The sequence below is a fragment of the Eupeodes corollae genome, chromosome 3 (genome assembly GCF_945859685.1).
Source record: "Eupeodes corollae chromosome 3, idEupCoro1.1, whole genome shotgun sequence".
Classification (NCBI taxonomy): Eukaryota; Metazoa; Arthropoda; class Insecta; order Diptera; family Syrphidae; genus Eupeodes; species Eupeodes corollae.
This window is the reverse complement of record NC_079149.1, coordinates 64,819,994-64,844,450: the sequence shown is the minus strand read 5'-3', so window position 1 is coordinate 64,844,450 and position 24,457 is coordinate 64,819,994. Positions and strand designations below refer to the sequence as shown.

The 24,457-nt window shown below is 32.2% G+C and overlaps 1 protein-coding gene across 4 annotated transcripts; it reads right to left on the bottom strand.

Moving 5' to 3' along the window:
• Positions 1 to 3,496: 3,496 nt before the first annotated feature.
• LOC129949094 (transcriptional coactivator yorkie) lies at positions 3,497 to 23,628 on the bottom strand. Of its 4 annotated transcripts, none has more exons than XM_056060332.1 (9): positions 23,459 to 23,627; positions 22,453 to 22,799; positions 15,960 to 16,589; positions 11,552 to 11,628; positions 11,233 to 11,385; positions 8,431 to 8,540; positions 8,173 to 8,350; positions 4,698 to 4,765; positions 3,497 to 3,713 (listed from the first exon to the last, which is right to left on the bottom strand). In XM_056060332.1, exons 3-9 carry the CDS (start codon positions 16,586 to 16,588, stop codon positions 3,612 to 3,614), a joined length of 1,317 nt encoding a protein of 438 aa, XP_055916307.1. In that variant the 5' UTR covers position 16,589; positions 22,453 to 22,799; positions 23,459 to 23,627; the 3' UTR covers positions 3,497 to 3,611. The 4 variants fall into 4 exon arrangements, with proteins under 4 accessions (XP_055916307.1, XP_055916308.1, XP_055916306.1 ...); XM_056060333.1 differs by having other exon boundaries at positions 23,577 to 23,594; XM_056060331.1 differs by having other exon boundaries at positions 22,453 to 23,627.
• Between the last annotated feature and the right edge of the window lie 829 nt (positions 23,629 to 24,457).

The window sequence follows — 24,457 nt, the reverse complement described above, 5'->3', positions numbered from 1 at the left end:
ACCATGAGATATGTTGTAGACCCCCGGTTAATTCAATGAATATATGTGGGATGGTCTCCTTGTGAGAGTATCGTGGTGGCTGTGCTTTATCCCATATGCATAGGGTATTGGTTTTTAATTATTCAAAAAATCAATATATAGATAGACTTAATACCAAAGGTTAACCAAGAGCCTGGACATTTTGTATTTATTTTATAAACCCGTTTTTATGTTGATTATTATCTAAATACACATGGGTATATTTTATTGTGCTCGAAGTGAAAAATAATCAATCTGTCATAATGGCGGTGGCCCGATCGTGTATACAGGGCATATTTGGACCGGCCCACAGTGGTTCGGTTTGTATGGGAGTGCGGAAAAAAGTCTGTTTAATCTGAACGGTTCAACAGATTTAAATGAAATTTGACAAATATGTTTAGATTAGTCTTATACATATTTGGTCAAAATTTGGTTACAAAAAAAATGTAAACAAAGTTATAAACATGTTTCTAAAATTTGAGGGTTTTGATGTTTGTAAGGGAGAGCGGAAAAAAGTCTATACAATCTTAACTATTAAGCGAATTCTAATGAAATTTTACACACATTAGTCATATACAACCTTGGTCGAAATTTGGTCAGGAAAAATTTATAAAAAAAGTTATTTTTTTATAAAATAAGAGGCTTTTGGTGTTATATTTAAATACATTTTTTTAGTAAAATCCTTTAGGGCATATCTTAATACTTAATTTTAGCGTTTTGACAATTCTGCTTGTATAATTAATGCAAGAGCCTTATCCGGATCAAATTGTGAGCAGGAAAAGCAATCTGATGTTACTGCATAGTTTATCTCTTCTTGAGGAAATATGTTTCTAATTTCGTCCCTCTTATACCTTTTAGCTCGATCACAGCATTATTCAAAACTCTTTCGTGGTCTTCCCATATTAGTTGACGTTTCGGGCAAGAAACTTTGTGTTTGTTCTACTTCGAAAACTCCTTCGAGCCAATGAGTGTCTTTTTTTTAAAATTACTTTTTTTTCTTTGACTTAATAAAGAAGACATAAAACGTTTCTTTAATTCTGACAGCACAGTTTCTATTTGCTCAGAAATTAAGTTGGGTTATTCCTTACAAAATATGGTAGAAGTAATAGTAATAAGTTCACTACACAACACCGAATAAGGAATTTCGATTGAATCCATTTCAATGTATTGAATTCATCATATGTGTATGTTTGTTATTATATTTCACTTAACTTTTACTTCTTGGTTAATCAGAGAGTAAACATTTTTCTTAAACACCTTGCACAAACGCTCAATAAGTCAATACTAACTTTTTACATAATCCCTTATATACAGATTTTAGCAAGAGATTTTATTCTAATAAGCCAGGTAATAAAAAATAACAATTATAATAACAAATTAATTACGCAATACACAACAAATACAAAGCAATACAACCTTAAAAATAACTCCTTTTTTATTTCTACCTGCCCTACTTATAGCGGAAAAATAAAAAAATAAAGGACTATCCCTAATCCTTGTTTTTCTTGTGTTGTTTTCAAGAAAATTGAGTTCAAAGTTGAAAAATGTTTCCAGGCAGAAATAAATGGTTTCGCAAAAATCGAAATGCTCAGACCTGGTCAATGTATTAATTTTGTTTGTGAAACATAACTTCCACATCTGAACGTACCTGCAGCTAGTTTTTTCTGTGCTTCAACATAAATGTATGGAGCATATGGTGGCATACTTACTTTCTTGGTATTTTTTTGCGCTTTTTTTGAAATCAAAAAGTTGAAAAAACGCATTTTTTCTTAGTACTAAAGCTTCAGACTACTTGTAGAAGGTATCTTATAAAAAATCAAAATTTTTATTTTTTCTTAGATAATCGAAATTTAGATAATCCAATTTAAAATATTCAAGAAGCTAGAGAATTTATTTAAAGGAACTTCGGAAAAGAACATCAAAATTTGTTGAAAATACGGTTCGCGATTTGAGCAAAATTATTTTTCAACTTTGAGGGCTTGTAAATGAGAACATACAATATATATGTATGTTAAAAAATACTTTTAAATCATACGCTCGGGTTATTTAAGAGTACTTAAACATAAAATTTAAAAGGATAAATATGACTTTTTAAAAAGACTTTTTTCCGCTTTCGCACCACTGTGCGGCCCCAAATAACTGTGAACTATTTGGATTGGTGATGCGATTGTGCATGTACAGTAAAAAAAGCTTTATAATAGCTAAAAAGAAGAGATGACGGTTAAAAAATAATATTTTTTTTCCTCAATAGATAAAATTGCTTTTAAGGGGGATTTTCATTTGTTGTATGATTTCACAAAAATTCCAAAATTATTCTTCAGATTTACCGTTAAATTTTCCTCGGTTTTTAAATTTGTATATTTAATTTTAGGGATTATATGGATATGCGAGAAAATTTATCTCCTTCAATAGACATTTTGACAGCTCGATCCTGGGGATATAAATTTAACTGGTTAATGAAATTTTACATAGGTTTATCGTCATCATATGAATACCCTTAATGTATTTTTTTTAATAGACCAACCTCAGTTAATTAAATCACTTTGTCATATCATAATAGTTTATCAATGATATGTTGAACGAGTTGTATCAAAATATTGCACTAATTGGGTTAACTGGGAAGCTATTGTCTTCATTTTGTATTCATCACAAAAATTAGGGTTTTTGTCAAAAAATATGAATTTAACTCTTCAAGAATTTAAATTTTTGTAGACAATTCAGAAAATTGAATTTCTCAGCCAATTTTTTTTGGAAACTAAATTTTGATTGTTTTTAAATCACAATTTGCCGATTGTGTACATGAAACATTTCGATAAATATTGATTAGACAAAAACAGATATATTGATATAATTCATTAATGATTTTGGTACTACGTTGACTAAGATTTGTTTTTGTTTTCTAATATAGCAGAACTAAATTTTTTCATAATATGCATTTATAGATAGAAGAGTTACAACAAGGCTCTGACTATCAACATCCACTAACAATACTTTTTATTTTATTTTCGAATAACACATTGCGATATTTTATCAAGATTCGCAATAATACTTATTTTGTTCTTGCTTATTTTAAATAAAATACACACTTTTTTAAGATCAATAACAATACTTTTATTTATGCTCAAATGCACAAACTTTTATTAACTACTAACGAACTGTATTCTTCAATTTTCGAAAGAAAACAAACTATTGCCACTTTTACTGCAAACACTTTTTATTTAGGAAATTTATTTCTTCGAAACTTTAGAAGAAGGCTTTCTTCTTTGCTGTCTAGAACCTACATTTCCAAAACAATTCCCCTACAACTCACAGAGAGTATTATTCAGTAGCACATTTAAGGAAGTACATTTAGATATATGTACATCTTTTGAAATGAGTTCTTAAAACTATTACATATATTGATATTCCTCATTTCCCATTTTTTTAGCTTACCTGATTTGTGAAACAACTTTAAATATCTTTATTTAAATTATGAACATTTTTGATCCAATAGAAAAAAAATATATATTAAAACTTAATTCGTGATTGCCAATCTATCTCGCCATGTAAGAATACATTGGAAAAAATAATATAATGATAGATGAAAACATATATCAATTTATCTTGTACCAATCTATGTCATCTTGCTTGGTAGAAACGGGATTAACCAAACTCTGTACATTATTAAGCAGCTCATTACAAAAATTGTCCGTTAACTGAAAAAAAAAACAATATTTATTTAGTTTTATAATTATTTATTGGTATAATTTAAATTTAAAAAAAAAGTTAAGTTAAGAAAACTTCAAGTATTTAACTAAAGGATATACGAATTCTTGCTTTTCAAAATAGAAAAAGTTTGGCTGCCGCATGTAAAAGAAGAGAGTGCTTGAAATACATGAGCTATTAGTTTTTCTAATCACATTTTTCGTTTAAAAAACAAGTTGTTAACTTTCAATTTTAAAGAAGGAAGTTGAGTATTGCTGAAAGTAATGGAACATCACAATTCTAAAACGGTGCCCGCCAAAGTTATATTATTTTTAGAATACAACAACACTATTCAAATTCAGGAATAAAAGATCTCTCGGACCGTTTTTCTTTTTTGACGAAGCCAAATATCTGAGATCTTAAATATGTAAATACTGTGCTTAAGGCTCAAATGAGTATTTTAATTATTTTGAGAAGAATTTTTTGAGAATAATCTACGAAACAAACTATTTTTAATATTTCACTGTGTTTGCTTATTTTAAATGGCATTTGTATAATTAAGGGATGCGTAAGTTATGTTAAAACTCTGAAGTGAAATGAAGAAAATACAGGGTCCGGCAAAAAGATCTCCCATATTTTAAAAGTGAACGCCGTGAAGTGTGTGCTGTGGATCCATCTTGTAAACTGATTTAAGTTTGGTTGGAGGAAGGTCTCAATCATGTGACAGTAGCGATCCGCATTAACTGTAACTTTTTGCCCATTAAAAAAAAAAAATACATAAATACGGATATATTCCTACGCTATGTTCACCGTGCCACGCCATTATGATTACTAAAAACGGCACGTAGACCTCTCCCTATCTATCCCCGGAATACCATTTTATCTATAAATAGTTTTAAATATAAACGTCTAAAAATACGGGAAGTTTTTTTTGCTGGACCCTGTAGTATTAATTAAAAAAAAAAAATTCGTTAAGTTATTTTAAATAGACTTACCTGTAGCGATGAAACTAAATTATCCGGTGACTCCAGGCCACTTACAGAGTTTAGATCCCCTCCACTTTCTGAAATTTAAACAACAGAGTACATTTAATGTGAATAATAATAAATAAATTATGGTTTTGTGGTTAAATATGGTTGTGTCAATCTGAGAACGAGCCACATATCTGAAGCTAGGTGTAGGCAATTCTAAGATCAGTTATTACTATTACAAAAGCTGCCAAATAGCGGAGAGTAATCAATTGGCTGACAATGACGTTTCTTGCAATGGACAGGTACAGACGACTAAAAGGACTTGAAAGTAAGGCAAGTTTCTAGTATCTGGTTGACCAAATGCCAAAAAATTGTCTTTCTATTAAGGCCAAGATAAATCTCCCTAAATATCAAATCTCCCTAAATATCAAGTCAATTCTACTTGTGTCAAAATGACGACTAATCATAATTGTTAATGAAATTGGAAGTTAATTTTTTTATTTTTTTTCTGTACAATTTCACTTGATGTTTCATGTTAAAGGATACTTTTCAAGTTTGAAAAAGAGTAAGTAATATTTCTTTAAAGTACAAAATACAAGTCGAGATAGACTTGAGTTTTTGGTAGTTTTTGCACCATCAACCATACTTGAAAAACTAACTAGTTGCATTGCTCAAAATGTATGTTTAAAGAACGCAGTTGAATGCAAATGAAGTCCCTTGTGTTGTCTCTACCTGCACAATATTATCATAAGTTCATAATATTGTAAGACACTTTTATTATTGATAATACCCATATTTTATTTTAGGGATTATGATACAATATCGAACGACACAAACCTCGAAAAAAGATGTTTTTAATATAGAATGCAAAAATCGCGAAGGCACTCAAATCTCGAATAACACACAAATCTCAAATATTCAAACATTTTTATCTTGAGAAACAGAATACCTATGTATATTCATATTTACATCTAATCATTATGTTCATTTTCTAAATGTATGTATTTTGAGATTTGTTCACTCTAGAGTTTTGTATTGGTTTGCGGTTCAATATACACTCCGCTTCAACTGAATACGCACAAACATTTTCAAAAATGTTTTTCTGACATCTGTCGATGCTAACTATTTTCTAAAGAGCCTTGCACATGAGAGGGAGCAACGAATAAACGAATGGAAGAACAAACGTGATTTTACACATTTCAAAAAGTCAATTCCAAACAAAAACATATAAATTATAAGAAACCAATTGACACTAATGTTAGAATAATAAAATTTGCATTTTGAAAAGGAAATTTTTTTAAAAACAGTAGTAACGAATTGCAGTGTGGTTGCTACGAACTGTCAAACTCTAATCGCGTTCCACATACCATCCACACTGCAACGAATATATTGTTCGCGCTCAACATAACCTCAAAATTATACTACAAAACATAAACAAACATCAAACTTGTAAACTATTTCCTATGTAAAGAAAAAGTTTATGTCGAGTCAATTAAATAGATCAATTTCTGAGCTAAATTTGTAAGACCAATGGGTAGATCTACATGCCTTAGCAGTGTTTCAAAAGCTAAAAGCGACTTGATTGATCATCAAGAGCTAACCGGTAGTCAAACAGCTGATAAAATTGCCTGAAATCTTAAGATTCATACCGATAAAACATAAAGGCAGAAAACAAATCTGATTCTTGTTATTCTGGGGCAAACAAAAAACAAAGATTGGCGTAAACGTAACTCTCAACAGTTTGAAGAGTTATTAATATTCGAGCCATCTTCATGGGTCAATCTTTTATGTTCACGATTTGATAAAGTAAAAAGGTGTTCAAAGCTTCATCACAGCTCTGAAGAAGGAGTTTTTATATTAAAACGTATTAGATATTATGAAACGGTTAAGGTTGAGGTGTTTACATCAAAAATGACTGGGTATAAGGGAATCTTGGAAAGTAATTTATCTAAATAATCTAACATTAGCACCAATAGATGGCACAACACTTACCAAAAAAAAGTAAAAAGTATTTTAAAAAAATTGTTCTGCCAAGCGGAGTGTATTCATATTACAATGAGAAATTGAAAAAAAAATCTGCAAGAGTTCGTTTTTTTTTTATTTGTATATAGAGGATATGACAAGAAGTGTCATAAATAATTTGTATTTAATTTCTGTTTTCCATTTTGCAAATTGAATCCGAATGAAATAAAAACTGAAGATTATAGTTCAAATAAAATGGTTCTTCACTTGCGACAACTGTTGCTATAGGTGATAGACCGTAATGTTTGTGCTTAACACAAATTTTATTATTAACAGTTAAATAGAAAAAAGAAAAGGCCGGGTATGAAAATAAAAGATTAATTTTATGCTGAGATGGGTTCAAAAAATTTGTTCATAAATTGCTAGTTAAATATGTCTAGAATACGATAGTAAAGAGATTTTTCAAAATATGAAGTCGTTTTAAAGATACGACTTCGGGCTGTTAAAAAAGATAAAACAAATAAACGAATCAGTGGAAAAGGACCAGGTAAACTTACTGATAGTTATTCAGGAAATCTTTAATGAAGGTTTTGAAGGTAATTTGAAAGTAATGTCGGTTATGGGAAGCCCTATAGGCCGCGAAGCCCATACTTATGTTGAGAAACGTGATCGAAAAGCAAATCTCACAACAAGCCAGAATTGATTCAAGAGCTGAACAATCTGCTTTGAAAGAGTTTCAAGAAGAAGAGGAAGCAATACTCTATGGACCAGGTATCGCCGATTGAAAGGTAAGTTGATATTTTCATAACTAAGAGGACTTGAAACTTTAAACGAGTTTTTCTCAAAACTGTGTTTTTCAAACTTTACTCCATCGTATCTCAAAAACTGCTTGACCGAATGACTTGAAATTTGATGGGTTGGATTCAGCACATGTTAACGCATGGAATGAACTATCGACAAGCAAAAATTTAGGTTTTTTTATAGCAAAAAAAAAAAACAAAAATTCGCGACTTTTTTTTTCAAATGTCTCCAAAAACTCCAATTTTTGGTATATTCATTTGATGATAGTTCATTCCGTGCATTTAGGCTCACAGACTTAAAACCAGTTTGCTTTTCTTTGTTTTTGATAAGCCAATCAGCCGGAATCGTGCAGGAAGTGCGAGTCCATTTTTTTCGAGCTTGAGTTCTTCACACCGGTGTAACTCGTGTTCTTACAAATATTTTTAATTCAATAAAGTTAACTTAATAAAGTTGTATCTATTTATTGGTCGTAAAAAAAATGCTAAAAATTCCTTAAAATACAGGCCGTCACATGGGAAGACATCCTTAAGTTTTTATATTTGTATTTGTTTCGGAGGACTTGACAAAGATCTTACAATATTAGGTACCTAGGAGTCTTATTATACAGTACAAATATTAATTGAAGAACTTGTTAACATGTTTTTAAATATTGATTAATATTTTGTTAAAATGAACATTTTGCTATTGCAAAATCGCTTATACTAAAGTTGATCTTATTTATAAAATTCATATTTACCGCTTATACAATCCATGCTATCTCCAATCTGTGATAAATAGTCCGGGGTAACTGAGAAGTTGTTTGATGATAAGCTCAAACCACTGTCAGCGGACTCTTGTCTGCTATGTTCGGGCATTCCTGATAAAAACGGATCCATTTGTAAATCAAGTTTATTTACAATTCGAGTACGCTGTTCCTGCTCATAAAGAATAATAATAATTTATTAATACAATTTGTATGTAAGTGCATACAATTTGAAATAACAAAAATTACTACCTGAATGCTGTCGCGCGCTTTTAAGTAATCACGCTCCTTATCTATACTTTTGCTTTCCATCCAATTCATTTCTGGACGAGCAGCAGATGAAGGTTTTTGCATATAAATGGCTTGAATACATAATTAAATAGAAAACAAAATATAAAATTGCTTGCATTTATGAAAGAAATTTTCTATGATTATTTTAGTTAATATTGGTTTAAATAATTAGATAACAAGAATTAAGAGTTTTTTTATCAGAATTTGTTTTACTGCCTTAAAAGTTACGAGTTTAAGGAGGAGAAAGGAAGAATGGATAATTTTATTTTAGAGTTGTGAGTTACACTTTAAGATGTTTATAATTCAAATAAAAGTTACTTTTTGTCTATGTGCGTAGATATAAATCACGTGTAGAGAAAGACTTACTCGTGGTTAGTTTTTAAAATGAATACAACTCTTTGGATTACTTTTTTAAAGACAAAATGAGGCTTTTAACATAAATTACAACTAATCGAACATGAAGATTTTCAGTCAATTCTCCCAATTGTGTCTCCAAAAAATGTAAATTTCCATAGCATTATAATTGTTAATAAACAAACCACTACAACTTCTTTCCTGCACGACATACAGACTTATATCTATATACACAAAGGTTGCAATCAGTGATACCTTTTTAAAGGATAAGGGTCTTAAATTGTTACACTAATGGATCGCAACTTCTACAACTGTTACATTTTTTATTTAACGAAATATTAGTTTGTGGAAATTAGTACCATTATTTTAAATTTAAATTATTTTTGTTTGCCTTGGCAAATAAGATTGTATGAAATAATGTTCAATTCATGATTCATTCAATGTTCTGTTTTGGGTTGTCTTGCTTTATTACTTTTACGATTTTTGTAACTTGTAACATTTTAATATAAAAACAAATAGTTAATTATTAATAATAATTTTGTGAAATGTTTTATAATATTTGAATTATTTATAGTTATTAAAGTATTCAACAACACTTAATTAAAATTAAAACATAAATAAGACGTGACTAATGAAGCGGAACAAGAATTCTGGACTGTTTAGTTTAATTAACTAAATATTTGCACTTGACAATTGTCCACCCAGACAGATTTGATTGGCTATCTTATTATTATACAAAAAACAATTGTCTACCTAACGTTTGCTCAAATATTTAATTGAAATTACTCTTATTACAATTATTACATTATTAAAATATCTCTACCCGTATTTATAAAGAAAACATAGTTAAAATTAATTATTTCCCGTGCTTAGCAAAACTACACAACGTAATACAAATATTCCGCACTCAAATGGAATGGTAGGCTACTGCCTTTAGTATGAGTTCGGAAAATTCTTGTTCTATTGTGAAGGTGTCCTGAACACGGGAGCTGAAATAACTAATTTTATCTATGTTTTCGTTACAAATACGCCTCCTCATGTTTTTAAGTATTTTATATTTCTATAATAAATTGCAAATACGAAATTTTTACATTTTAGAGGAAATTATTGATGGAATTTATTGTTGTTACTTTAATGGGAGAATTAGTCATCATCTTCTCTGAACAAAGAGAAACATGTAACCCTTTAGAGAGGGTAAAAACATTTGTTTTCACCTGACGGTCTTTTGTTTGAAAAGTAAAAAAAAAAATTGTTTGAATTTCCTTCGTTAAGTGCAGATGATTGCGATCATCGTCGCCGAATATGCAATTTATTGGCACCTAGGTCTAAGTATATTTACTGAAGGCTTAAGTGGTTTCTATGAAAGCGCTTATTAAATTACTCCCATGGTCGGGTCAATTTTATTACTCAATGCAGCTAATAGTTATTTATGTACACCCAAAACAACTTTCCTGTTTGTTTTCATTTCTTAATATTATTAATTGCATTTCATTAGGTTAGTATAAGCGAATATAATTTAATACGGGTTACGCATGCAATTGGTCTGTAATTATCAATTTATCAAATATTGGCAGATATACAACATAACATTCTTTGGATAGTAAAATCAAAAGCGCTTTACACAAAGTAACATCTCAGAAGTGCACAAACTATCAAATGATTTTTCAGTTATAAATATTTATAGGAATGGGCTGCTCAGATACGAATTCATCTTTGTTGCTTATCAAAAACATTGCAAACAAATTTAATGCTACGATTTAGCTTTTATGTTTTTTTTTTAATGCAAAGTATTTATGAACATGGGAAGATCATCCTTCTTCTTCCGTTTATCTTTCGTTCTAAAAATCGATCGAAATCTAATTAGTCAATTAAATTTCTCAATGGTGTTCAATTGGTTTTAAAAACATCCCCAGATTAGTCATTTAAATTGAAAAAGAAGCTTTTATATGTCTAATATTTTCCAATGCCGATTTCATTTCCAGTGAAGTGCAAATGGAATGTGGAATGATTTTCTATTAATTTAGTTGACAAGAAATTGTCAACTGAATTATTTTTCAATAAAAGCTATGCAAGTTAACAAAACCTGTCTATAATAACGAAAATGTAACAACTTGTATCTAATTTTAGAATTATTCCAAAAACATACATTCTTAACTAGTAAGACATAAGTTTGAGCTTTGTGTTAACTTTAACTGTCTATAAGCCCTTAACTGAGGTGCCACCTCGTGCACACGCTTATTGAACGAAATATCCTTTTCAGGGTATCTTTAAAAGTTTTAAATGCAAACCATAAAGATTTGCGAATCAATAAATTTTCAGTCATATGTATAACTAAGAAAAATATAAATTCCTCTTAATAGACTTTTGCAAATCATTGTACGAAATATTTATAAATATTAGAAAACGTACGTATGCGTGGATCATTCCAAGATGTTGTGCGATTGATATGGTTAATAAAATAAACATCACCAGATTCTGTGAGTGCTTGTTCCCAACCTTCTGGAAGTGAACCCAAAGAATCAGTAGAGGCCGCAGAATCCTTACTCACGCTTCTTGGATTAACTGAAAATAAATATAACATTGATGTAATCGGACATAAAAAAAAGACGAGTCATTATACATTTAATGATTTTTTGAACAAAAATATTTCTATCCTACCCATACCATGATTTTAAGTAAATAATAACAAAATAATAATTGTAAAATAAATTCAAAAAATAATAATTACCAGTTCTATTAGTGAGATGCTGCTGCCGTTGTATTGGAACTCTGGGATCCTCCCATTGAGTTGTTTTTGTAATATGACTAGAACCCAAATAAAAAATAATTACATATATAACAAAATATCATGCACTATAAAAAAATTAAATGTACAAAATAAAGACAAATGAAGAAAACTTAACAGCATACCTAAATAAAATATGAATAATAAATAATTATCTAAAACATAACTTACACAAAAATAATGTCGCACAAAAATTGTATGACTATTTCATTATAAAAAGGAAGTGACAAAAAAATAGCAACCAAATACAAAAAACAGAAAAGAAAAACATTATAATATGTATTCACATATTGAGATTGGAGCGTATGACTTAAAATATACGGATGATATGAACTATGCCAGCTCAAACTCAAGTTTCGGAATAGGTAATTCAATTGGTATGAATAAAATATTTTAGAAAGGTTAAATCGTACGAATAACCTGAAGCAGGAGCATCATCGGAAACAGCAGGTTGTCATTATTTGCAGTTGGTTGTCCAATGTTGAAATAAATGTATTTTACTGTATATTTTAACACCCTAAAAGAACCCTTACAAAATACCTTTAGACAAACTAATACTTTGGGGTCCTGATCGGTGTAGACTGGGTATTAACCAAAAACAAAATCGAATTAGTCCCTTTTTCTAAGTAATACAAAATTCTATTTGTTAACCCTCCCTATATTCAAGGAATGCAATTAAAGTTCTCAGAGTAGGCTAACTATCAGAGTCTTATTTTAGACAACAAAATAAATTGGAAACGCAATGTACAAGAAACAGCCAAGAAAGCTACTGTAGCTCTCTTTTCTTGCAAAAAAGCTATTGGTAATAAATGGGGCTTACAACCCAAAATCGCGCATTGGCTGTACACATCGGTAATCAGACCAATTTTAATTTACGATGTGGCAGTATGGTGGACTGCTTTTAAGAAAGCTATAAACCGCCATAAATTAAAAGTCCAACGCTCAGCTTGGCTATGTATAAGCGGATCGCTTCGCACGACCCCATTTGCGGCAATGGACACCTTACTCTACCTAACACCTCTTGATATATTTAGCAAACAAATAGCTGCAGGCTGTGCTTTTCGCCTCAAGCTTCGTCGCAGTGGATTAACAACAACATTGTAAAATAAATAAATTGGGTGTCCCAACAGCCCGTTGAGAACTAGGGTCTAGTGACTTACAACTCTCAACCATTCTTGTGGGCGAGTAATGTTGTCAGGAATGGAGGGGGCCTACAGTTTATGTGCCGAATCCGAACCGCTAATTTGAGAAAGCACTTTTTCATGACAAGAGTTACTCTTGGAAGACTTTAGATGGCATAGGCAGGGATCAAACCCAAGACGTCTGGCATGACTGTCCAACGCACTAACCATCATGCCATGCGTACTACTACAACAACATTGGCTACTCCGTAATTCTAAGTATTTGAAATCAATTCCAAAGTACACAGACTACACCATCCTCCAACTGCAATTCGATTCGATAGATAATTCCAGATTTCTATATTTTCCATGGCATTCCTGGAAGACGAGTCAGTCCAAAAAAAAAGTAGTTGGTGGAAGACTTAAATTGAGTATCTCATTCCGCCGTGCCAATCATTGTAGCGTGTTTCAGGCCGCACTTTTGGCGATAAAAGAAGTCTTGTCCTGGCTTAAAGAAAACGTGATATCAACATCTGATATCCGTATTTTCTCATATAGTCAGGCCGCTTTCAAATCTCTGGACTCTGTCTCTACAAAATCTATAACATTCCATAACTGTCGATCATCTCTAATAAAGATGGCATAACTGTTTAATATTCACCTTTGCTGGGTGCCTGGCCATAGAGACATTCCAGGAAACTGTAAGGCAGATGAACTCGCCAAGAATGTTGCAGTACAACCCATTGTACCACGTTTGGCAAATGCTGAGTTACCAAAAGGTAGCTGTCATCGGAAGAAATTGTACGGACATGAGACGACGCAATGCGATGGATATTAATTTTAGGCAGGGATGTGCAAATTAACCGATATATCGAAAGTGCGATATATTTTTGATAATATTTTATGAAATAAAGACAATAAGCGTTTTAAACCATGAAAAATTGGTGGCAGAACGTAATTTATTGCTTATAAAAAGTATTTTTTTCAATAATAATGCGCTAGCATTTTTAAGACATGTAATTAGATGCAACTATCGAATAAAGTCCCCTCCCTATTTCAAACAAATGTTTTTGTTTCCATTTGTTTCCAAGTGTCAAAAAAAAAGAATAAATTAAAAAAAAAACTGTTGAAAGATAAGTTTTATTAATTTATTTGTCTTTATACAAGCAATAATAATAAGAAATGGATAGTGTTGGTTTATTTTTGGACGCTAAATCTAATGAGCTAAGGGCGCAAAATAAAGAAAATAGGAGAAAATTGCGAAATGAAAGCAATATTCGTCAACTATCTGACGCGGCGTAAGTAAACTTATCTTCTAATAATTCAACGATTCTCTTCTAGATTCAAGAAAAACTTTCGCCTGAATAAAAATGCGTTTGCTTTTGTTTTGGAACAGATTCAACACAAATACAAAACTAATCATCGGTCTTTTAAATTAGCAGCCAACCAACAAGGTATTGGAAAAGATTTTTTAGTTAACCAAACCAAAAACAAACAAATAATCGCAAAGCATCGCATGGAAATTGCATGCGTTGAATTTTATCGGAGAGAATTTCCGATCAGCTGATCGGACAACTATCTTAAGCAAAATGTCTCGGATTCGGAGGAAATCGGAGAGAATTCCACCCCGACGGTTACCTCGATAAGGCCGATTAACACATTTTTAATATTTGCTGTTTCAGGTTTGGGCTGACTTTGAATTTAAAGTAAAAAAAAATTGTTCAGAACAACAAAAAAGAAGTGAAAGGAAATGGAGGAGGGCCAAACCAATTGCACATCTTATCTTGAGGATGGTGTTGCAAATCTACTTAAATATAAAAAAATGGTTAAGCCGGAGTGGAAATGCAATTGGTGTATCGCAGCTCCCAACCACTTTAACGTCTTCATGATCCGGGCATACATAAGTCAAAGCAAATTCAGGCTGCAAATGCAGATGCCAACGCTTCACTGTCCTATTTTTACAATTAATTGTGCCTTTGCAATATTCCGCTCTCTACCGTCTTCATATTTCAACACATATCATTTTAATAATTTATTTATTTGGTTATAATTAAATAAAGACACATTTGTTGAATATCGAGCAATGAAATGATTTAGAATTTGATTTCAGTTTGACAGATCTCTGATACATTTTCTTCATTTAAAAATCTGCTACAAAATAGTCGCATCGAAAAAGTTATAGAATGCCACTTAGAAAACGACATCACAAAGAAAACCAGAGTCGTCGAAAAAATGAGACGACATCGGTATAGCCATGAATAAGATTTAAGTCTTATCATTATTTATTCTCAACTACGCAAATACTAAGGAACTAAAAAATTAAGCCACAAATATGGAAATCATAACAAAATTCTCATAAACTATGCAAAAAAAATTCTAAAAAAAAAAACAAGTTACTAAGAATAAAACTAATTTTCTACGAAACTAAAATAAACTTAACCGAAACTATTAAAAACATAATACATTTGGAACCAAGTGATTGCAACTTGAAAATAAACTTATGAAAATAATTAACTGTATAAGACAAATCGACTATTAACTAAAATTATAAGTTCTAAAATTGGCAGGCATAAGTATGTATGTAGTTGTTTTTTTTTTCAACATATTGTTGAATCAGTTTATTTTTTGAATCTGTTTTTTAGCTGTTATTAAATATTAAACGACTACTTAAAATTGCCAAATTTCTCAATACTATAATAATTCCAAGATTGGGTCTTAAAAATAACAACATAATATGGAAAAATGTATCTCTAAGTTGTGCTAATATATCGAGCCCTTCCCGCCATGTTATCGTAAGCGACATTTTTAATAAAAAAGACAACTTAATTATTAAAATTTGTTGTCTTAACTTAAGCATAATTAATATATTCCAATACTGTCTATGGGTACAAGTTGTATCAAGGACCAGCAGTAAGCTTTTGATTTGTCGTTTACGATACAATTTATTTTGACGCTTACGATAAATTGGCGGGAAGGGTTCGATATATAGTTTAAATGTAGATTGTTAAGAATAGAGTAGCACTCAGTTTACTACTACATTCGTTAACTATGAATTCAAATCAAGACTTTTGCAAACTTTTTAACCCGGCAGGTTGTTCAAAAGCATTATCAGTTATCACAATGTTGACTTTTCCACAAATTGTCCAAATTGATAGCGGACAATTGCTGGCGATTCAATTTTTGAACTCTAATTAAGTGTTTAAGAATTAAATTTAACTTTTTGTACTTACTTCAAATAATATATTTGTCCGTCATTTGTTTTTGCCTGCTCCCAGCCTGGTGGAAGAGCTCCCAATTCATTCTGCAGTTGGATCGGACTTATAACATCATATGATCTTTGCTTCATGTGTATACGTTGAATACTATTGTCGGATTGGCTTTGTGGATTGGCATTTGGATTGCAATTATTTTTCGCAATAGTGCCAGTGGCGGCAGCAGGTTGTGTATTCAAACCGGCATAAGTTTGTTGAAGAGATGCTGGACTACTATGAGCTCTCGAATGGCTAATGAGCAGACCCGACGGTGCCACTGCTGGGGTGTGATGCACATTTTGGCTTTCGCTGCAAGTATTTGATTGCGAGTCCGTACTAAATGCTGAATCAGTGCTATTTGCTCGTGAATGTGAAACAGTTGGCGATTTTGAACCTGTCAACGGCGGATTAAAAAACGAATTCGGTAATTTCCGCATACGAAATGGCACTTGTAAGGGTCGTTTTGAATCGCCCGGTTTTAGGACACTATCAAATAAAGCTTGTAAATTGTTATCCGAATCACCGTCGATTCTCACAACTAAACCAACTTGATTCGATGCATCTGCTTCTGCGATGTTTGTTTTATTGCAATCTTTATTTAAGGCCATTCTAAAATAAAAATTATAAATATTAGTTAATTTAATATCACATTTATTAATTGTCTGTTACTTGGGAATCCTACAATTACAATAGAAACAAGCAATAAAATAAATGGAAAAAATCTAATTTGGCATTATAAAATGAAGAATTAAAACAATTTGTAAAAATATTTTAATGTTGTGATATTTAAGGCTCAGGTATATCCAATAATATGCATGTATTTCGTATTTGTATGCAAGATTGACTATAACTTAATAATTTCATAACAAGGATATAATAATACAGAACACACTCATAAAATTAATCACACATTGAGTTGCAGGCTGTTTAAATTATTTAAATAATGTTTTTTTAACAACAATTTGAAAGTAAATTGAAAGTAAACATTTTTATTTAAGGGACAGCTTTGCATTATTTCATGCTACGTACGTAAGTTTAAGCTAGTCGATCTACACCGATCATATACCTTTTGCAGACCAAGCCAAACATGTACGTAATAACTTTAACACTTTGCTTTCCTTTAGACAACAAATATTAAAAACAGAACAAACAAGCTACTCCTGCTGATAACATTCTTATAATTACTTGAATGTGGTAAACTTATCAAAAAGAGAGCATACAAAACATTCGTGTAAATACAGGTTATCCTTTTTTGGTTTTTAATTGATTGCATATTGAACTTGAGGAAGTTCGAAAATTTGGAATTGTCGTTTTTACTTTGCATACAGGTTAAAAAAAAATTAAGCTTTAATAGCTCATAGTCTCTTTGTCGGTTTCTCAAGATAATTTGAGTGAACCTAAGAATCTTTTAGAAGTAAGTCTAATGATTCGTTTATTTTTATTAACACTTATAACATGTTATAATATTAATAATAATACCCATTATTATTTCACTCAACCAAGTAAAGACAATTCAAGTTTAGATTTTCATAAGACCAACCACCAACAAGGAACCCCTGGTTTGATGAAGAATGTCGGCAGGCAAGTAATAATAGCAGCCAAACAACAGGCACGCATAGCGGCGCTTTATAAAAGCACGAGAGCTGCTCATGAGCTCTATGAGCCGACTTCTCAGAAGAAAAAAAAAACAGAGAGCATGAGAAGCGTACGGTCGAAGATGTTGAGAGGTTTAAAAGCAGAAAAGAAGTTGGAAAGTTTTATGAATAGGTGAAACGAAATTCACAGGTACATAAACCTAGAGCCGAAGGCTGCAAAGATGAAAGTGGAAACATCATATTGGATTCGCAGTCAATGCTGAGGAGGATATGGAAGGACCACTTCTGCAGATTGTATAACGGCGAAGACGAATCGAATTCCGCTGTCAGGCATGATGATCCATTCAACATAGACGAAGAAAGCCAACAATCCCATCCTCGCGACTTAAAAGAAGTAAAGATTGCCAAATCTGAGCTGAAGGTAAGCAAAGCCGCTGGAGCGGATGGATTGAACGCCGAGCTCTTTAAAGTAGCTGTAGATAAGTTGGTTAGGAGCATGCACCAACTTATCTGTAAGATATAGCCACAAGAAAGCATGCCCGATGAATAGAACCTCAGTATTGTTCGCCTGATCCTGAAAAAAGGAGACCCTCTAAACTTAACATCGCCTACAAAATCTTTTCTCCCGTAATATATGAATGTCTAAATGTCCAAATCGACACCCACTATCTTTTCATCGATTTCAAGGCCCCATATGACAGCATCTACAGGGACGAGCTGTACAGAGCCATGTCTAGTTTTGGCATCCCTGTCAAACTCGTCCGTTTGTGAAGCATGACTATGGAGAATTCACGCTGCTCCATAAAGGTTGGAAACAACTTAACAGAACCTTTTGATGTCAGAAAAGGTTTTCGACAAGGTGATACGCTGTCATGCGATTTTTTTTAACATAGTACTTGAAAGAATAGTGCAAAGCTCACATGTCAACACTGAGGCACTGTCTTTCAAAAGTCTGTATAATAACTAACATATGCTGATGACATTGACATGATCGGATAAACTCAGCGTGATGTCAATGGGGCTTTTGTGAGTATTGAGGCAGAGGCGGCAAAAATGGGTTTAACGGTTAATGAGGGAAAAACAATGCTGTCGTCAAGCAAGAACCTACAACACCGACGTCTTGGTCAAACGTCACCATCGGCAGACGTAACTTTGAGGTAGTCAAGGACGTCGTCTACCTAGGCTCCGCTGTAAACGCAGAAAACAACACCAGCGCTGAGATCAAACAAAAATAACTCTTGCTCTTGGGCTAAGAAAGCAATTGAGTGTTAAAGTCCTCTCTCGATCGACCAAAGTGTCGCTATATAAGACACTTATCATCCCCGTCCTGATATACGGTAGAGAAGCATAGACTATGACAAAAGCGGATGAAAGCACTTTGGGTCGTTTCGAGAGAAAAGTTTTTCGTGTGATCTAAGGTCCCGTATGCATCGAAGGGGCGACGAGCTGTACGGGCGGTACAGCAACGTAGATTTAGCCAGAAGGGTAAAAGTCCAACGACTAATATGGCTGGGTTACGTAGAACGCATGGAAACCAATGCTCCGGCTCGGAAAGTCTTCGAATCCACATCCACAGGACAGCGTAGTAGAGGAAGACCGCGGATCAGGTGGCGCGCACAACTGGAAATTGACCTCACCCAACTTGGAGCGCGAAACTTGAGACATCTAGCTAGGGACCGAGCTAGATGAAGAAGTTTGTTGGGTGAGGCCCTAGTTTACAAAGGTCTGTAGAGTCACCTTAAGTAAGTAAGTAAGATGAAAATTCTAATGCAACTAAAGAAGTCGTTACTGAGCAACTAGCTACACTTATTTACTTCTGATTTGAATATAATCTGTGTTCAACAATAAAACCTGGCACTTAACCACTATAGAATCGTTTGTACAATTGGACCACGGTGTGTATGCGTTTGTAAAAACTAATCTGCACACTTCGGAAACTATGAATTTCATAGAGTAAAAAAGTCAATATATGTATTGTAGTCGGTTGGATACTTTTTGAAAAAATGGTAGAGGGCAGAAAATATCACAAAACTTGTTTAAATTAGTGACATTGACATTGTTGCCTTCCATTTTCATACCTAAAAATACTGAAAAAACTATAATTATTTGGAACTTTGTTATTTACAATTTGTACACCTACTGATTTTATTTTCATGTGATCTTGTTTAACCCCTTACTGCATGATTTTTTTTTCTTCATGAAAAAAATATATGTATGTGATATTTAATTACAATTAAATAAACACGTGTTTCAGGTATTAAGATTTTTTTGAAAAAAAGTGCAAAATTTTGGGATTTCAAACTACTATTTATTATATGGAATATGGTGAAACTGTTTCTTTTCTCATTTAACCAAAGATTTACTTTGCATTTTTGGCATTCCACAAAAGATCTTCCATGGAAGTCTGGAACCTTACACGGCTGTCTTCTGGTCAAAACACTAAGGTGATCTAATCGAACGTCCTGCGATGGCATTATGGCAACAGGTCCCTTCAATTTCTTTAATTGTAGATTATTCTTTATGACATAAGAGCGTCGTCCACGTTTGTTAGTTGTGCTTAGTTTGCTGGCATGGCATAGATCTTCAGCTACCGCGCACTTGAAATCTGTTAGTGGGAGCCACGCCTCAGAACCATCAAACGTTCCTCTGCACAATAGCCACGCATTCACGGCTGTCATGTCGATCATGTGGAAGAATAATATGTGGTTAAATTTGTTTGATCTAATTTGAAATCTATAGTATCCAAGAAAAGCAAAAGATCAACTCCACCCATATGCCGATTATATGTCATGACTGCTTTTGGACATGATACAGTTTGGTAGCTCTTTTCTATTTTTTTGAAGCGCTGGACTTCAGAAGACAGTTTGCTGCGGACATTTGTCGAAGTAAAGTTCACAATTCTGTTTTCAAACTATGATACCACCGAAATATCCAGGTTATCAAATGCCGCCAGTTTTTCCACAGTTGCACCTCTTCCTATTTTTGTCAGTTCCTTCCCGATTGCCTTTTATGGTTCGGTGAACAACTGTACATGCCCTTGGGCTCAAGTATAAAGTTCAAAGTCGTAGCTGAATCCAGAGTTAACACTGAGAACAAAATTTTGATACCCCCATTTGTGTGTTTTTTTTTGGGTTGTATTGACGCATAGAAGATCTTTTTATGGTATAATTTTTTCGGGACATTTTTCACAGGAGTATCTGATTGTTTCTTGTTCTATATATTTGAACATTTCGTCTGTACTTGTAGAATTGTATTGGCGTATCGTATCACCTGTGAATGAGGTTTCGTTATCACCTTTTTCCAAAAACCCAACCCGCCTTTGGATTTTTTCAGATCTCGGAATTCAATTTGAAGGAGGTACCATCTGGGATAGAGAAATGTTATCTTCTAATTTCCAATCGGATTCATCAGACTCTGGAATATATAGAGGTGGTTTACCTCCGTAAGACCGATGTGGGTCCATCTCTGAATTCTGTTATCTCGGTATAAAATGAACGATTATTTCCGCATGGTGCGCCATATTTGATCCAAACCGTTTTTTCAACTCAACTTATAACTACTTGTTACTTCATAAAATCGCATAAATTCATATTGTCAATAATATTTATATTATTTGCTTTGCTGGTAATTTTATTTTTTTCAAAGCACTACATTTTATTTTTATATTCTTTATACAATTTTGAATTATTCAAACACTCGTTTCTCGCACTGTACCCTTTGCGACGAGTTCGACTCGTCGAAACTCCTTCATAGATGGCGTTTACCAATACAATTTAGAGCCTTTATGTTAATAATTTCACACAGTAGGTATGCACAAAACAACAGAATTTGTTGAAAACTACAATGTATCGACAAAAATACGGTTTGGCTTATACATATATGAGCCACCATGCAGTAGAGAGTTAATGGAAACCTAAATTGTGTTTTAATGTTTTGTGTACTGATGATGGTTATTTTAATTTTGAATCAGACAGTTTTATTGTATGAATAATCAACAGATTCAAGAAGTTTAATAGTTTTAAAACATTTCAAGAATATTAGAAATAAGTACAATGACAGAATTCAATTAAAACTGTCAACAATTTTGGAAGGTTTCCTGAAGTAGATAGGCAGGTAGGTACATCCCCGATGACTCAATTCATCAAAACATGAGCCGTTTTGCAGGGCCTATATTTCTACTTTAAATGTTTTGGACTTTGGACTTACTGCAGTTAGGTACCTATAGCACAATGGAAACTGTGAGGAAGTGAAGTAGGCTACATACCTTTTTGTATAGTGCAAATATCCAAAGCCACTCGAAAAACTTCTAATAAATTGTTTACTAAACTATCTATTTACTGATATACCTGTAAGGGAAAATCTTTAAGCGAATTTTATAGGACCCGCCCGAAAACAAGTTTATTTTTGTTACCTACAACCTAATTGACGATTCTTCATTTTTGACATCAATATGTACCTACAGATCAAACATTTTTGACCAGCTCTATTTTATTTCTTTCATCTCCCAAAATGTCTTCCTAATTCAAAACTAAAAATATTATTGATAATTTATCTAAACTTTACATAAATTAGATATGTTTATTTTGTTTATTACAAAAGTTTTACAGGTAAGATGAAAAATCACAAAAAAAGAATCAGGAAAAAAAAGAACCCTTCTCATAAGAAATCTAACAATAAAAAATGTTTTTTTTTATACTTTTATTATACTTTGTTTATGCTCAATTTATTTATTTCCCCATATAAATAAAAATATATCTATATACAACACAATAGGCATGTTGCATCAACAAGTACATTCGCTAAAATGTGTAATATATAGAAAGAAAATATGTATATAATTGAATTGCATGAGTATTTGTGTAAGCAACCTGACATACCTTAACAATTCCTTGTTTTCCTATTACAACAAATCATGCGACGTGTTCGTGTGATAATTTTCCAAAAGGCACAGAAGGTGCTCCGTGTGCTGCTGCTGTTAGCTCTTAGCTGTTGCTGTTGTTGCTGCTGCTGCTGCTGAAATTTTTAGTTTGTAGAAGAAATCTTGATAAATGCAGTTTCTTTGAGTTGAGTTTGAGTCCCTCCTTTTGGTCGTTTTATTTATTCAGCATTCAGTTTCAGTTCAGAATTCAGATTCAATGCATTGAGCCACAATAATTACTGTCATTTGCTTATATTTATACTTGTAGAACGTTTTGACATTTTTTCTTTTCTTGTCGTTTTATACCTGTTGCAGCACACACAAACTTTTAAAATCACTTTTTTATGTAAACATGCTTTTTTTTAATTATCTTTATACACGCAGAATAATCTATATACTATATACGTAGGTATATATACATTCTTTTAAATTTCTAGCCAAGTATATACAAGAGAACAAAATTGTTCTTTATACTTCAGCTTCAGCGTTTAGCATTAGCAATAGCAATAGCTTCCACTTCCAAAGCAAAGCGTAAAGCGTATATTATTATGAACAGAAGCTATAAGTTTAGTCCAAATATTTATGGATTATATACTGTAGTGCTGCTTATCCACAGGAATCTATCTATATACCTACAGAGGTATAAATATATAGGTATAAGGTATTTGCGCATCCGCTTATCTAATTTAATTTAGTAATAAACTATCGGACTTGTTCTCCAACCCAATCGCATTCGAAACAAAAGAATTCAGATGCATTAAATTTCACAATATCCAGCACTTTGTCAAGTAGGTATATTATATCCAATTTAAATTAAATATAAAAAAAAACCTAATTAGAAAATTCAATAGTTATATCCAATTAATTGAGCATATACATCGGTATGTACATATTATGTGGATTGAGTTGTGGTACAATAAATTATGGAAGCAATATCAGTGCAATTGCAATTTATATATTTTTACATCAGAGCAATTTAACTTGGACTTTTGGAGAGATTTAATGTACTTAAAACCATTGAATTCAAGTGCAATGAATTATTATTTTTTAATTATTTTTAAACATTATTATTATTAGAAATACACGAAAATATATAAATGAAAAGAGTGATCATTGCCCGTCTCTCTAAACTGCAACTAGAAAATATCTGTGCACAGAGGACTGTGTTGGAGATCTAGTACTTTGACTTTTATGATCAGAGGCTCTCAAACTGTTTTCTTTGGTGTGTGGATAAGGTACTGCTTACATGCAGATAATATTTCCTTAAGACTGCTTTTCACTTTAAGTGCTACTTAATTTATGAAGGAATTAAAGTGGATTTACATATACGTGTATCTGCACAATTCAGAAAAGTAGATTGAGACACATATATATTGCAAAACCTCAAAATGGGAGAAAATACCATAATGATAACTTTTTTGTACTTCCTATAAAATACTATAACTGGCAGTACACGGTTAACGTAAATGGCTTTGCACATGAGAGCGAACAACAAATGAACAAATGGACGAACAAAAGTGATTTTAGACATTTCAAAAATTAAATTCCAAAGAAAAACACATTTAAATTATAAGAAACCAATTGACACTAATGTTAAGATAATAATATTTGCATTTTCTTCTCTAAAACAAGAAAATTTGGTAACAACAATTTGATAGTAACGAATAGTAGTTTGGTTGCTACGAACTGTCAAACTCTATTCGCGTTCCACATACCATCCACACTGAAGTTGTTCGCGAGCAACTTAACCTCACAACTATATCACTCTTGTTTTTTTTTTGTGTGAGAGATCATGGCTGAGGAAAATATAGAGAAAAGGGTAATTATAAATTTACAATTCGTCGCTGTTTACGAGTAGAAATGAAGCTCATGTGAAAGAAAAGTCAAACTATGCGACCATCCATAGTTCTCAGTTCATAGTTCGTAGTTCATGTGCAAGATGATGTAAGCCTTAACGAAAATGT